This window comes from Diceros bicornis, chromosome 6 (genome assembly GCF_020826845.1).
Source record: "Diceros bicornis minor isolate mBicDic1 chromosome 6, mDicBic1.mat.cur, whole genome shotgun sequence".
NCBI lineage: Eukaryota > Metazoa > Chordata > Mammalia > Perissodactyla > Rhinocerotidae > Diceros > Diceros bicornis.
The window spans coordinates 55,088,119-55,104,544 of record NC_080745.1 but is presented as its reverse complement, the minus strand read 5'-3'; the positions used below and the strand labels follow the sequence as shown (position 1 = coordinate 55,104,544).

The following is a 16,426-nucleotide window of genomic DNA, read 5'->3' as shown; positions in this document are numbered from 1 at the left end:
AACAATAGAAAAAATAAAGAAATGGGACTACATCAAACTAAAATCTTCTGCACAGCAAAGGAAACCATCAACAAAATGAAAAGACAACCTAACAATTGGGAGAAGATATTTGCAAACCATGTATCTAATAAGGGGTTATTCTCCAAAATATACAAAGAACACATACAGCCCAACAACAAAAAAACTAACAACCCAATTGAAAAATAGGCAAAAGACCTGAACAGACATTTCTCCAAAGAAGATATACAGATGGCCAACAGGCACGTGAAAAGATGTTCAACGTCATTAACTATCAGGGAAATGCAAATCAAAACTACAATGAGATATCAACTCATGCCCATCAGAATGGCTATAATTAACAAGACAAGAAACAACAAGTGTTGGAGAGGATGTGGAGAGAAGGGAACTCTCATACACTGCTGGTGGGAGTGCAAACTGGTGCAGCCACTATGGAGAACAGTATGGAGATTCCTCAAAAAATTAAGGATAGAACTACAATACGATCCAGCTACTCCACTGCTGGGTATTTATCCAAAGAACATGAAAATATGAATATGGAAAGATACATGCACCCCTATGTTCGTTGCAGCATTATTCACAATAGTCAAGACTTGGAAGCAACCTAAGTGCCCATCAAGGGACGAATGGATGAAGAAGATGTTGCATATATACACAACGGAATACTACTCAGCCATAAGAAACGATGAAATCCAGCCATTTGTGACAACGTGGATAGACATTGAGGGTATTATGCTAAGCGAAATAAGTTAGAGGGAGAAGTTCAAATACCATATGATCTCACTCATAAGTAGAAGATAAAAACAACAACAAACAAACACATAGAGACAGAGATTGGATTGGTGGTTACCAGAGGGGAAGGGGGGCAGGGAGGAGGGCGAAAGGGATGATTAGGCACGTGTGTGGTGATGGATTGTAATTAGTATTTGGGTGGTAATATGATGATGTAATATATGCAGAAATAGAAGTATAATGACGTACACATGAAATTTATGCAATGTTATAAACCAATGTTACCTCAATAAAAAAAATTAATTTGTCCATTTTTTATTGTGATACAGTCCACCTTGAATTATAGTTATTTGTATACAAGTGTTTTCAATTCCTTATTAACTCCTGAGAGAAAAGAATCATCTTCCATTCATCCCTGTTCCCTAGGATGTAGTATATTCCCTGCAACACAGATGATAGTCAATAAATGTACCAAATAAAGGAGAAAAGGGAGCAATAAGATTACAATTCTTCATCAGTCTATAATGTTTCATTTGCACGTGAGGTTCTTAGATGAAAATACAAAATTGCCAGATGAAAAAGCCTTAGTGTTCCTTTTCACATTGACATGTCCATTAAAATTTTAATTATTCTTAAATAATGTTCTAGGAAAACACAGAGGACACTCCATAAGGATGATTCTTTCCTCTACAGAGGTGGAAATGGGGCAGCCTTTATTATCCCACAGTTATTATCCCAACAACATGGGCTCAGAAAGTGAAAAAGTTCCTACAATTCTCTGCTCTTCAAACACACTCTCATAGCAATTGAGCTTCTGTGAAGAACTTTCTTGGTAGAGAGAGAACATTGAGTCATAACCTATTTCAGAGCGAGAACCAGGCCCTCTATTTCTTTATGTTCTGGTGCTGAGCTCTCTGTGTAGAGGGTATTCAGTACACTGTTGCTCTCAGGGTTACCCACAGGGTTGCAGTGAGTGGGTTGGAGAGGGCTGTCAGGAGGAGGGCAATGGCAATGACAGCTTCCATTTCTCAAGCCCCCATGACAGGCTGTGAATGTTAAAAATATTGTTTCCAATTGTCATAAGGAACATAGTACACAAACAGGGCCAAGAGGATTATAAATGTGGCTATATTCACACTCAGAGACTGATCTGGGACACAGAATAAGCCCATGTGATCCCAAGGCATCTGTTATTTCCTCTCCAGCACATTTCTTCTTCTGAGATGACACTAGAGAAAGTGTGCCCCATATTGGGCTGAAAGGGAGAAAGTGAGAAGAACAAGAGTTTCAAGTATGCAGACATTTCCACAGGATCCCAAAGCGACATTTGGTGTTAAATATAAAATGTTTTCCTTGGTCATCATCACACAAGGTAAGCCTCCAATTTTTATCTAGATAGAAGCTGAGGCATAAAGAAGTTGAAGCACCTGCAACAATGTCAACTCTGAAATTCTTCTCTCTGGTGTTCTGCTAAAGGATTACACTCCTGGAATCTAGCCAGATAAATTAAAGTTTGACTCTTTGTGTAAAAAAAGTTACAAAAAAAAATTATTTTTAATTCTAGCAAACAGGGCTTTATTAGTCACTTCCTCAAAGGAGAGGACCACACAGATGGATGAAAAAACGACAAGTGCTAAACTTCTTGAAGTAAATGTGACTCATTTCACATTTGGTATGTTTCTGTTCTTCTTTTTGGGTTTTCTGGCCATATGTAAAATATCAGTTGGTGCTACCTACCAGAGAATTCAGAGTAAACGGCTGATCCATGTTGTCCTGTCTACAAAATGAAGATGTTCACTGCTTCTTCTCAATCACTTCATCTGTTTCAAAGATAAAAAGCAGAACTAACGTTATTTTTTGAGAACTCGAGTCTCAAAACCCAAACCCCAGTGTTATTTCTACCTCAGAAGAATATGAACAAATTGAAATAACTTATGTAATCTGAGTTTTTAGAGACACTGTTGGAAGTCTCTTCATGAAAATACAAAACTGCAGGTGGTTATGGCTTCTTGAAGCAGACCTTTCAAGTGGAAGTGTGAAAAGAATTAATTATAGCCTAGCACTCAGGATGAGTCTGCTGGGTGTTATCTTACTTAGAACTCTATGCCAGGTTATAAAGTGGGTTTACTTTTATCAAAGGGAGAAAGATCACAGAGGTTAGGAGCATGGACTTAGAGACCTGGAATCAGTCTGAGCTTACACTAAGCCCTACTAGCTATGGTAGGCAGAATTCTAAAATGGCTCTGTGATTCCTGTCCCTTGGTTTCCACGGGTTTGTGAAATCCCCTCCCCTTGAGTGTGGAGGAGACATGTAACTGGCTTCTAATCAACAGAACATAGCAAAGGTGATGGCATATTACTCTCATGTTTATGTTATGTCATATGGCAAGAATGAAGAGATTTTGGAGACATATTAAGGCTTGTAATCAGTTGACATTAAATTTAAAAAATGGAGATTATCCCACGTGGGCCTGACCTAAGCAGGTGAGACCTTTCAAAGAGGGAGACACTCTCCTGCTGGCCTTGAAGACTCAGTCACTGTGAGGTCCACAGCTACAGGGAATTGAATTCTGCCAATAATCATGTGTGCTCGGAAGAGGACCCTGTGCCTCAGATGAGACTCTTACCCTGGTCAACACCTCCGTTGCTGCCTCGTGAGACCCTGAGCAGAGGACCTAGTTATGCTGCACCCAGAGCCCTGCCCTGCAAAACTGCGAGAAAATAAATGTACATTGTCTTAAGCCATGAAGCTTGTGGTGATTTGTAATGCAGCAACAGAAAACTAACGTGCTAGCTGTGTGACTGCTGGTAAGTTATATAGTCTTTCTGTGCATCTGAAAAATGGGAGAAATAATAGTACCTATGTCATGTAGTTGTGGTAAGGATTAAATGAGTTAGCATATAAAGTGCTTAGAATAGTTCCTAGCACATAGTCGATATCATATAAATGTTAGCTATTATTAGAATCTTTACTTTGCAGTTGAGGAAACTGAGGCTTAGAGATGTTAAGTGAATGTACTCAAGTCCAAATAGTCACTCAATAAATGTTAGCCTCTTTCCTTTTTATGCTAGTTGAGGTCAAGCTCTGCATCACTACTTCCCACTTCTTCTAAATTTATTTCGGCCTTTATACTCTACTAATCACTTATGTGATGTTGGACACCTATCTTCTTAGTTGCTTATTTATGAAATGAGAGAGTTAAGCTACATTCTTTCAAGTTATAACATTCTGTGATTCCCGAAATCTCAGCAGTAGATCTTTCAACCCTTCTGTGCTGTTTTCTGGCCTGAATCCATGGCTGAGAGCCCCTTCAAGGAAAGTCACTTGGCGTGTTCTAGTATTTCCCCTTCATCCTCTCCAGTGATCCCTGGAGTAAACACTGACATTTAAGCTTGCAGGTTGCAGAAATGCCCAAGAAAGCAATGACTTTGAGAGAGCCACAGTCACAGTGTAGTTCAAAACCTAAATTAATTCTGGAGCTGCTGAAGGTAGGCAATCCCATTTGGGGAATTACCACTTCTCAGTGAGAAGAAATAAACCAGAAAATAAAAAGACATTAAAAGAGTTAAAGAGACAGAACAAAGAGGGTTATGGGGAATTTGGGGCAGGAGGGAGAGAAGGGGAACAAGGAAATACTAGTTAGTCATTGATTAGGGTATCTTAGAGGCCTAGAATTATTTTTTTAGGGGTTACTCAGATCCTTAAAAAGAGAACAAATAACTTAAAAAGTTGGAAATATTAGAACATTGGTTCTTAAATTTTAGTGTACCTGATAATCACAGAAACCTGACACTTGTTTAAAATGCAGATTCCTAGAACTCATTCACAAGGATTCTGAATCCATCAGTTTTAAGCCCACCAATAGGTATTAATTGTTAGGATGTGGCCCAGGCGATTTTGATACATGAGAGACACTGCATTTGAGAAAGTCTGAGGCAGGATTCGTAGTTGCAAGCAAAGGCACCAACTCGAATTCATAGGATAATGGAAAGACCACATATTTCTGGGTAGGCCAGAGAAATTGGGTTTGGAGGCTACATAGCCGGGATCATCACTCCAATCACACAGCAGCACTATTCTGACAGGCAGAGGAGCCTGCATCTTCCACCACTAACCAGCTGCTGCCCTGGAAACCATGTGGAGCTACCACATATTTCTTCATGTCACTAGTTTCTGTTTCAAAGTATAAGCTGGTGGTGTCTGACTGGCAGAGCCTAGGTTACATGCCTGCAGCATGGCCCCAAAGGTGGCTGAAAAATGCAAGTAAATATCTAGCACTTTACAACTCCATAGGAGGCAGTGGGATGTGTCAAGTGAGAAAAGGTAGATTCAGGGCTGGGTGGCCAAAAACAATGATAAGTGTGCACAAAAATCAAACAAACTTCTCTGTAATGAGCTTATAAATGTATAAAATGTTTAATTCAACACATCTTAAACTCCAGAATTTATTAAATTGCTATAGATGAAAAACAATCACTATTAACTCCCGCAAGTAAATTTATTTATAATCCGGAAAGAAAAACCAACTCCCCTCAAATATAAGATGAAAGAAGCATATAGATTGGTTGATCAACTTATTTTTTTGGACCATTAACTACTCAGCAGCTGTGGTCCTGAGATAAAGATAATTCCTTTATTTGTTAATTCCCAGTCCTAGCACTTATCAGCTATGATACAAACAATTACCGAAGTCAAAATAAACAGGTTATGTTTTCTAGATCAGTGGCTGTCAAAGTGTGGTCCAGGGTCCCCAAGATCCTTTTAAGGGGTCTGCGAGGTCAATATTATTTTCATAATATTACTAAAATATTATTTGCTTTTTTACCATCCATCTTTCAAAACTGTAGAGTGGGGATTTCCAGAGGGTGCAAGTTAATGGAATGCTTACTTGCATATTTTTGTAAATGTCTGTTTTAATTTTTAATATGGTAAATTTAAATAAATATAACCCACATAAACAAAGTTTTTTATGTCCTTAGTAGTTTTTAAGAGTGCTAAGGGGTCCTCAGACCAAAAAATTTGAAAAGCACAGCTCTAGATCAACTCTGCAAACAAACAAAACAACACATAAACTCACTCAAACTAACCAGAAATATCATGGGCCATGTCAAGCATTACCTTCCATTTGTACTACTAGAGTCTTGCTAAAATAATTAGTAAACTGAAGAAACAGTGAGAGGTACCCTATCTCACAGAACCTGAGCCCCACAAGAGCAAATGCAGCAGAACGCAATATTTATGCAATACTCATTCTCTTTTTCTGATATAAAAATAGAATTTTCATTTGCAGACGACATGACTTTATATACAGAAAACCCTAAAGAATCCATTGGAAAACTGTTAGAAATAATCAACAACTACAGCAAAGTCGCAGGGTACGAAATCAACCTACAAAAATCAGTTGCATTTCTGTATACTAATAATGAACTAACAGAAAGAGAGCTCAAAATGATAACACTATTTACAATTGCATCAAAAAGAATAAAATATCTAGGAATAAATCTTACCAAGGAAGTGAAAGACCTATACAATGAAAACTACAAGACATTATTCAAAGAAATCGATGACAACATAAAGAAATGGAAAGACATCCCATGCACATGGATTGGAAGAATAAACATAGTTCAAATGTCTATACTACCTAAAGCAATCTACAGATTCAACACAATCCCAATCAGAATCCCAATGACATTCTTCACAGAAAGAGAAAAAGAATACTAAAATTCATATGGGGCAAGACCCGGAATAGCTGAAGCAACCCTAAGAAAAAAGAACAAAGCGGGAGGCATCACAATCCGTGACTTCAAAACACACTACAAAGCAATAGTAATCAAAACAGCATGGTACTGGTACAAAAACAGATACACAGATCAATGGAACAGAATTGAAAGCCCAGAAATAAAACCACACATATACGGACAGCTAATTTTCGACAAAGGAGCTAAGGATATACAATGGAGAAAGGAAAGTCTCTTCAATAAATGGTGTTGGGAAAACTGGACAGCCACATGCAAAAGAATGAAAGTGGACCATCTGCTATCGCCATTCACAAAAATTAACTCAAAATGGATCAAAGACCTGAAGGTGAGTCCTGAAACTATAAAACTCATGGAAGAAAATATAGACAACACACTATTTGACATTGGTCATAAAGGAATATTTTCGGATGCCATGCCTAGTCAGACTAAGGAAACTAAAGAAAAAATAAACAAATGGGACTTCATCAGATTAAAGAGCTTCTACAAGACAAACGAAACCAGGATCAAAATGAATAGACAACCCACCAGCTGGGAGAAAACATTTGCAAAACATATATCTGACAAGGGGTTAATCTCCATAATATATAAAGAACTCACACAACTGAACAACAAAAAAACTAACAACCCGATCAAAAAATGGGCAGAGGAAATGAACAGACAGTTGTCCAAAGAAGATATACAGATGGCCAATAGGCATATGAAAAGATGTTCAACATCAGTAATCATCAGGGAAATGCAAATCAAAACAATACTAAGATATCACTTCATGCCCGTTAGAATGGCTATAATCACCAAGACAAAAAACAACAAATGTTGGAGAGGATGTGGAGAAACGGGAACCCTCATACACAGCTGGTGGGAATGCAAACTGGTGCAGCCTCTATGGAGAACGGTATGGAGATTCCTCAAAAAGTTAAAAATAGAAATACCCTATGATCCAGCTATCCCACTACTGGGAATCTATCCAACAAACCTGAAATCAACAATCCAAAGAGGCTTGTGCACTCCTATGTTCACTGCAGCATTATTCACTATAGTCAAGAAGTGGAAGCAACCCAAGTGTCCCTCGACTGATGACTGGATCAAGAAAATGTGGTGTGTATATATATATATATATATATATATATATATATATACACAATGGAATACTACTCAGCCATAAAAAAGATAAAATTGTCCCATTTGCAACAACACGGATGGACCTGGAGGGTATTATGTTAAGCGAAATAAGCCAGAAAGAGAGAGACAAACACCGAATGATTTCACTCACATGTGGAATATAAACCAACACACGCTCAGAGAGAACTGTATTGTGGTTACCAGGGGCAAAGGGGGTGGGTGGTGGGCACAAGGGGTGAAGAGAGACATGTATATGGTGATTGACAAACAAAAATGTGCAACCAAAATTTCACAAGGTTATAAACTATTAAGATATCAATAAAAAAAAAATAGAATTTTCAGCTGATACATGGTCACCCAGGAAAAATCTACATTTTCCAGCCTTTCTTGGAGTTAGATGTGGCCATGCCACCAAGCTCTGGCCCATGGGACGAGAATAGAAGTACTGTGATCAAAGTCTGGATCCTGCCCTTTGAAGGAAGGGACATGGCCTTCTCTGCCCACACCTTCCCTTCCTGCCGGCTGGAATGCTGACGTGCAGGTGAGCCATCCTCCGTCACAAGGATGAGTCATGCATGGAAAAGCAGGAAGAGAAAAGGAGCGCTCTAGTTTGCTTACACTCAGACCACTATGACAGAGACAAATTTCTGTCTTGTCTAATACTTTGTCTTTGTTTAGGCAGCTGGACCTGTATCCTAAGAAGTGCAATACGTTTAACCTAGAAAGGATGATTCATTGTAGACCAGGAGAGACTATTGTCAGTACTGATAAGAAAATTCATATCCTCCATCACCTCCACTCACCCTCAGCATTCTGCCTACCCTGCCTCCACACCTTTGCCCCGGTACAAGGAGCAACAGAAATATCCTCTTTCCTCCTTTCCTCCCCACAGCTCACCTAGATCCTGCCCAGCCTGTGAGATCCCACTTATCCATCTAGAAGTTTCAGACTTCTTCAGAATCAATAACACATAATCCCTCAAATTAGCAGATATTATAAGTGACAGCTCCAAAGGCAACATTTGGTTGTTATAAATGTTTAATTTGGTTGTTACAGTAAATTTAAAATTTGAAGTTAGTTATAAACATTTAAAAATTGGGAGATTTCATATAAAAATTCAGATTTCAGTTTCTCAAATAAAAAAAAATAACTCAGAGGATCTGGCACCACTGGGCCCAGTACCTGGAACATTTATTTCTTATTATATATCTTCTATCCTGAGTTTATAACAGTGCCTGTGACATAATAAGGACTCAATATATATTTGTTGAATGAATGAATGAAGAAGTAATTCCCTTAAAGTCTACAGTATACTCCCCACCACAATCCCAGGCACATAACAGAAGTTTAGTAAATATTTGGCTCTAGATTGGTGCTAAAATATGTCCCCCAAATGTACTGGCCTTCAAGAACTTACAGGTAGGTCATTTAATTCTCTTAATACAGGTCTATTCATTAATTCAGTCATATATTCATTCAAAAAACATTAATTGAACACCCAGGATGTGCCAGGCATTGTTCTAGGTATGTGGGACATGAACAAAATTGGCAAAGATTCTTGCCCTTGTGGAATTTACATTGTAGTCGAGAGAGACAGATAAACAATAAGCCTTTTAAATAAATAAATTGTATACTAAGTTAGAAGGTAATAGGCGCTCTTGAAAAAAGAAAAAGAGGGAAGTAAAGGAACCAGGACCCCTGTGGAGGTTTTTTGTTTTTTGAGTTTTTTCCCTCTAAATCTCAAACTCACATTCTTTTGCCTTTTTCTTCAAAACTAAAAATTGGTCAATTAATGTGGTAGGTCTTACTTTGAAACCTAAAATGAAGCAAGGGCTTGAAGGAGGTGAGGGATTAGGAAAGAGCTGGCACAGAAGCCCTAAGGTGGAAGTATCTCTGCTGTTTCAGAAAAAGCAAGAAGGGCAGCATGGCTGGAGCAGGGTGAGTGGAGAGGAGAGAGGACGGAGGCCTTAGGAGGCCTTACAGACCACCATATGGACTTTCTCTTTTATTTGGAGTGAAATGGGGAGCTATTTAGGGTGCTGAGCAAAGAAGTGACATAAATGGCATTATAATTTAAAATGAGATCTTTGGGTGTGCTGTTGAGGATGCACCATGGCAGGCAAGGGAAGAGGCAGGAGATCAGTGAGGAGGTTACTGCGGGAATCCAGGGGAGATGTGATGGTGTCTTGGGTGGTACAGGGAGGTGGTGACCATGGATCAAGCAAATAGAAATGCTTTGTCCCTGTTGAGGAAATTGAAGCCATTTTCACTAAGTTCTCCATTTCCAGCAGGGGGAAAGGAAAATGACTTAAGTGCCATGAAGATGAGCTAACGGTGCTTCAGGGAAGGAAGTAATCCATGTAACATTAACAGCACAGGAGAGCTGATGACCTGGCAGGCTGTCTTCTCTAGCTCCTCACACTTCAGCAATTATCCTGGGAAGACAGGTTGAAGATGACTTCAAGTGCTAAAGATAAGATAAACATTGCAATTTGGAGGATCAGAAATATACTGAAACAAGACACCAGAGAATGCCAAAGGCAGATGGAAAGTGCTCAACATCATGCATGGATAAAATATAAATTCCCTTTTCAAAGTGGAGGCTGTATGTGCTCTGGGGAAGACGGTGCAAAGGCAGCCTTTGGAGTCGGCCTGGGTGTGAGTCCTGCTCCATTATCTACTTGCTAGTCATCCTTACTGGACCGTCCCAGGCTCTCTTTCTTCATTCACAGTCGGGCTCATCAAGGCCTCACTTCATTGCTCCAGAGTGGCATATAACTAATTGAAAACATTTATCAAGAAAGCCTGACAATCTCAACCTGTTCCCTGCCCTCCACCCCCAGTAGAGCCCGAATTCCTGTGGCTTGATAACATCTCAGCTATAGCCTGGTGACTCATTTAACCTGTAACATACCTCTTGAGAGTTCTTTTTGCTTTAGAGCTCCTGTCTTCTTGCCTTTATTTCTAGTCCCTTTTCCTCACTGCAGCCTCCAAAAACACAATCATTTTCCTCTTTAAATGACCTTTTAAAGAGGTGTCAGGAAGTGTGTGCTTTCTCTTAATCTAGGCACACAAGTGTTTGGGGAACCGGGCACAGAAGAAGTATCAAAGCCATATATTCACAACGAGCACAGGGAGGCCAACCTTTGTCCTAGAGGCTCAGCAAACAAGTAACTCCTGGAACCAACTGAGCAGTTCCTGACTGTGCCCAGAGGGGATGTGACAAAAATGGATTCTCATCCACGAGTGGCCTGGGAGGGGACAGGAACCCTCTCCAAACGGACATTTCACGGCTCTGTTTATAAAAGTTTACTATTCCTATGCCTTCCCAGTTTTACAGCCCAATGGCAGAATCCTTTTTGTTTTGGGGTCCCAATTCGATGTCTCCAAGTCTCAACTCCCCCCAAGGAAATGTAGAAGCAGCTCTACGATTCTGTCTTTTAAAACCAGCAGTAAATAATGCCTCGAATGAATAGAGGGAAATATCTGACCTAACACAGCATTTATTTGTGAACTTTTTAGCCTTAATTCCCTTAACTTTCCTTTTCTTTCTTTCTTTTTTTTTAATACTTTTTATGTGGCTAAGCTCAGAATCCTGGCCCACTTTCATCTACAAAGCCATTTTTTCCGTAATACAGAGAGGAGGTTACCAGGCAGGGAAGAGTCTCCTTAGAGACTACGCACACAGAGAAGAGCCAGCGAGACCTCATCCAAACGTGTCATTTTCTCCCTGGCACGCCTTTCAGCCCGCATGCCGTAGTGAACTGGACAAGCAGGTACAGATTGCAGGCAGGTCAGAGAGACTGGAACACCCTATGCCACCTCCTGGAGTCTCATTTCTAATTGGCCAAACCAGCAGCCTTTCTTTTCCCCACTGGGTTAGTTCTTGTTTTCTGGGAAGAACATGGTGCAATTTACTTAGTTGGAGGTAAATAAAGGAAATTGTTGAAACCTAGGCTGTGGGCTGCAGTGACCTAATCTGATTTAGGTCAAGGGCGGTGAAGGGTAATTCCCACGCCTTAAATGACAAAGGCCGAAAGAAGGATCTCCTGAGTCACACACTCTTACAGTTTGGGACCTGCTTTAGGAAAAGAATGACCTAGGGCCACCCTTGCTGTTCATTTGGAAAGATTTAAAAATTCAGACACTAAAACCAAAGATCATTTTTTTATACTTATCTGTGATATCTGCAAATCAGAAATATGCTGTGATCCAGATGATACCTTATTTATACTAAAATATTGATAAGATAAATATGACATTTGTCAGAACATTACAAATAGCTTTTATTGCATTTTTTTCCTATACTTGTAAGTATTACAGGTGAGTACCCATTAGATGTCAGGTGCTTCTCTCTTACCCCTAGAGGGATATTCCAGGTTAAACATACCATGGCAGTGTGGTTTAGATTAGATCAATCAACAAGAATGCAGTTGCTACAGGGAAGATTATTAAATAAATCACTATGCCCAATGTATGTTTTCTTTTCTTTTCTTTTTTGAGAAAGATTGGCCCTGAGCGAACATCTATTGCCAATCTTCTTCTTTTTTTCCTTTTTCTCCCCAAATCCCCAGTGCATTGTTGTGTATCGTAGTTGTAGAGTTGTAGCTCTTCTATATGGGACGCCGCCTTAGCCTGGCTTGCTAAGCAGTGAGTAGGTCCATGTCGAGGATCCGAACCTGGGAATCCTGGGCCGCCGAAGCAGAACGAGCGAACTTAACCGCTGAGCCACCAGGCTGGCTCCCCAATGTATGTTTTAAATTACTCTGAGGTAAGCCTACCCCACACTGAGGGCAATCAAGTCATACTTTTGGCCGTAAATAATTATTTCTCATAGTGCAATACAATTTTTCTCCTGACACCAGGAGGAAGTGGATGGGCAACCTTAGCACCAACAGCTCCGGCTTAGGGGCCATATACACCTGTAGGAGCTCCCACCCCCTTAGGGGTTGGGAGTGCTACAGCATCCTATTTAACCTTTTTGTATACTTTATCTTCACCTATTAAATGGAGGGGGAATAACACCTTTCCAGAAGAACTCAATTGAAACTTAAATGAGGTAAGAGATAAACCTATTCTATTATAGTTCTTGGAATGCAGGAGGAAACTCAAAGAAAACTGGTCCCTCCTCACCTCAAATGGTGAGAGAAGTGAGGTTGTGTAGACTTCTACTGTAGGCATCAGAGATGACTGATGTTTAACTACTTGCTTCATTGCCATTAGTTTTTGACAGAGACTGTCAGTGGTCTCTCCAACAGCCGCCTACTCCTCCCACCACCACTTCTTCCTTGTCAGCAGGGCCCAATCTCACTAGAGATATTCCCTTTCCCAGGCTCCCTTACACTCAGAACTTGGCTATTTGGCGAATGAGTAAATCTTGGACAATGGGACCAGAAGGGGGAAATCCTTTAGGAGGATTCTGTGACATATTTTCCTCTCTAATACAAAGAGATGTTCTAGAGAATATGTGCCTTTTCACCAGCTGGACATGTGTTTTCACGTAAGACTTGAAATGCAGCAGCCGTCTTGCAACCCGGAAGGGTCAAGCCTCAGAAGCAGCTGGTGCTTGGAGGATGGCGGAGGCGAAGGGTGGAATGAGCCTGGCTCCTTGCTGACGCTGCTGAGCTGAGCTTATCCCGCGACCATTCTCCTCTGTGCTGTTATCATGTAAGATAAAAATGCCATTGTTTAAAGCACTCTTAGAATTCTGTAACACGCTGCCTAATCGATATAGCGTTCCCCTAGCAATATAAGGAAATTTTAGCTATGTGAATCTGATGACAAAAGTGGTGATTTTGAATAGCTAAAATAATAATAATTAAGAAGAATAATATAATTTTGTGAGATTTAACAATTTTTGAAGTGTTTCTAAGATAATATTACATACTTCTTTGATTAAAATATAAATATTATTTAACTCTTTCTTGATGATTCAGTCTTATTTCAATGTACCTGCCAATAGCAACGCTTCCCTCCATTTCTAATTTGCTTTCGTTTAGAAAATTATTAAAAAGCAACTTCTTTACTAAAGTTCTCTGACATCAATCTTTCCTTCCTTTTAGTTTATCTTCAATATCTGATAAAATAATTTAAATTTATTTGTAGAATTAAAATGCAGACTGGACACGAATCTGAAGGGATCTCCTATGAGTAGACCACGCCAATTACAGTGAATGTGCTACACGATTTCTAATTTGGCTGCTCAAAAAGCATTTTTCTTACCTTTTTTTTTTCCTCTACTGTCTTCTAGATAAGAGCAAGCTGAGTTCTGGACAAGTGGGGTATTATTATAGGAATATGTATCACCTTTAATCCAGCAGAAGAGCTATCATCATAATAATAGGTACTATGAACAGAAAGCTTTCCTTCCCTGGTTAACTGAAATAATGCATTAGCACACATGATCTCAACCCTCACAACAGCCTTATCAAATAGGAGGCAGTTGAGCCTAGAGATAATACATGCAACCTCCAGGGTCAGACCACCTGGGTTCAAATTCTGACTCCAACCACTAACTGCAGAATCACATCTTCTCAAACAGCAAAGTGGGGTTGATAACAGTGACTAAAGAAAGAGCTGTTGAGAAGGCGAAGTGAGATAATGCCTGTAAAAGATAGAGCACAGTGCTGGTGTCAGTAAGCACTCCACAAATGATGGCTACCATTATCTCCACTTTACAGATGAGGAAGCTAGAGCCTATTAATACACAGGCAAGAAATTTGAGCAAATGATGGAGCAGGAACTCAAAACTAGGTGCAGAGGATTCTAGGGTCCATACTCTCTGTCACAGTGACACTGGCATTTAACATTTAATAGCTAATGGTAAAATCAGAGGAAGGTCAAATCCTTGGGCCTTGGACAAGAACGATAGGATTCACTGCAGAAATAAAATTTCAGTTCAGCATTACAAATATCTGATTCATAATGTTCTCCCTGCCAAAGAAATAGAAGGGCATTCATTCCCTTCACTTGTTTCTTAGCAAGAAGGATTCGATGTCTGTGGACTGAGCACCTAGAATATGCAGTTAAAAAATTCAAATACACAATTATTCTACCAAGACACAGTTCAATTCAAAATATTTGCTGGGTTTTAATAAATTCTTAATTGTGTATTCAAAAGGCATGTCATATGCTCATAAATGTGCTAATTTAGGATTCTGTTGTACTTACAATGAGATGATTCAACTAATATGCATCATAAAACATTTGGAAAATAAATTTGAGGTGTCAGAGAAATTCATATTTGTATATAATTATTTAGTCATCATAAATCCATATGAGCATGTTAATTTTGTTATCTTGCTGTTGAAATACTAAAATTTCCTGGAAATTACGCATCCTAAAAATAAGCCACCTCTAAGTCACAAAATTCTAATGCACTCTTTAACATACTTCCCTTTTTATTGCAATTTGCTTTTAAAAAAATATTATCCAGAAGTTATCTAATTCAATGAAGCATAATGAGTCAGAAATAAATTTTAAAAATAACATCATTTTCTTGCCTGCCAGTTGCCAGAAGCTCAGAGATGAGGTCAGTCCTTGGGCATTATTAATCAATTTTATTTAATTTTCATAAATTTCCTAAGGACAGTACTTCAACGAAAATGAATTTAGTCCAGCACAACTATTCAAAAGCAAAGGCAATCCTAGAATACTTCTCATCAACTGCATCTCCAGTGTTCCGCAACCAGAGGAATCTTAACTGTTCAACATGTTCCAGTAGACAGCTACAGTCGCATTTTTGGTTATGCACTAGGCAATCTCTTCAAAGCAGTGGGCAAAAGCAAAATAGGCTGCGTCCTTCCATAACTTTCCCTGGCAGTCCATTTTAAAATGCTAAAAGAACCCCTTCTACTGCCAATGTTGTTAGCCTGTGGTCAGTTGCTATTCCTCTTTGCCCACCACTCACTCCCTTCCTATTTTCCTTCCCTGTAGCTGACATCCCTCTACTTTTTTTTTTTTTTTGGATTGGTTTCAATTACTTTGCATTTTTTTTTAATTTTTTGTTTATTGCAGTCACATTGGTTTATAACATTGTATAAATTTCAGATGTACATCATTATACCTCTATTTCTGCACAGATTACATCATGTTCACCACCCAAATACTAGTTACAACCCATCACCACACACATGTGCCGAATTATCCCTTTCGCCCTCCTCCCTCCCCCCTTCCCCTCTGGTAACCACCAATCCAATCTCTGTCTCTATGTGTGTGTTTGTTGTTGTTATTATCTACTACTTAATGAGGGAAATCATACAGTATTTGACCTTCTCCCTCTGACTTATTTCACTTTGATGTAAAGTTTCCTCTGAGTGTGGGTCCTGGGCCACCTGCCCTATAATTAGGTAGTGGAGGAGGAAGGTGTTTGTTACAAGAAACAGATTTCTAGGCCCCATCGAGTCAGAATTTCTGGGAAGGGTGCCCCACGGATCTCTATTTTTATCAAGCAGCCCAGGAGATCTTTATACACGTTAAACCTTGAGACTTGCTGCATCCGAAAAAAACTGCTCTAAGACAGTTACAAATAACCCCCTAAATGCCTGGCCTTGATCAGCTGAATATTCCCTACTTGAGAACAAACTCCTGCCGTGGCCTCTATAAAGTGAAGTTTCTTTCTTTCTCCTGCTTCCCTCACTTTGCATCTCAACTATTAATTTTCCTTCTTTTCTCTTAACATACTTTTATTCTATAGGACACATTTCTTTCACGGCTTCAACTAAAGCTTAATCTGAGCTTTAGCACCGTGTCTTCAAATGTCCTCCATCCATTTCCACCAAGACATCCAACTGTGATT

At 39.4% G+C, this 16,426-nt stretch overlaps 1 protein-coding gene across 2 annotated transcripts in view; it reads right to left on the bottom strand.

The window, feature by feature from the left end:
• STAMBPL1 (STAM binding protein like 1) overlaps positions 1-16,426 on the bottom strand; it is a 50,312-nt gene that overhangs the window by 21,290 nt on the left and 12,596 nt on the right. Inside the window, exon 2 of one of the 2 annotated variants that reach the window (XM_058543478.1) lies at positions 2,488-2,570. In XM_058543478.1, the coding sequence (XP_058399461.1) occupies positions 2,488-2,517 (30 nt within the window). In that variant the 5' untranslated portion in view covers positions 2,518-2,570. Of the gene's footprint in view, positions 1-2,487; positions 2,571-16,426 lie in introns of those variants that run through there. The other variant, XM_058543479.1, reaches the window with a different exon arrangement.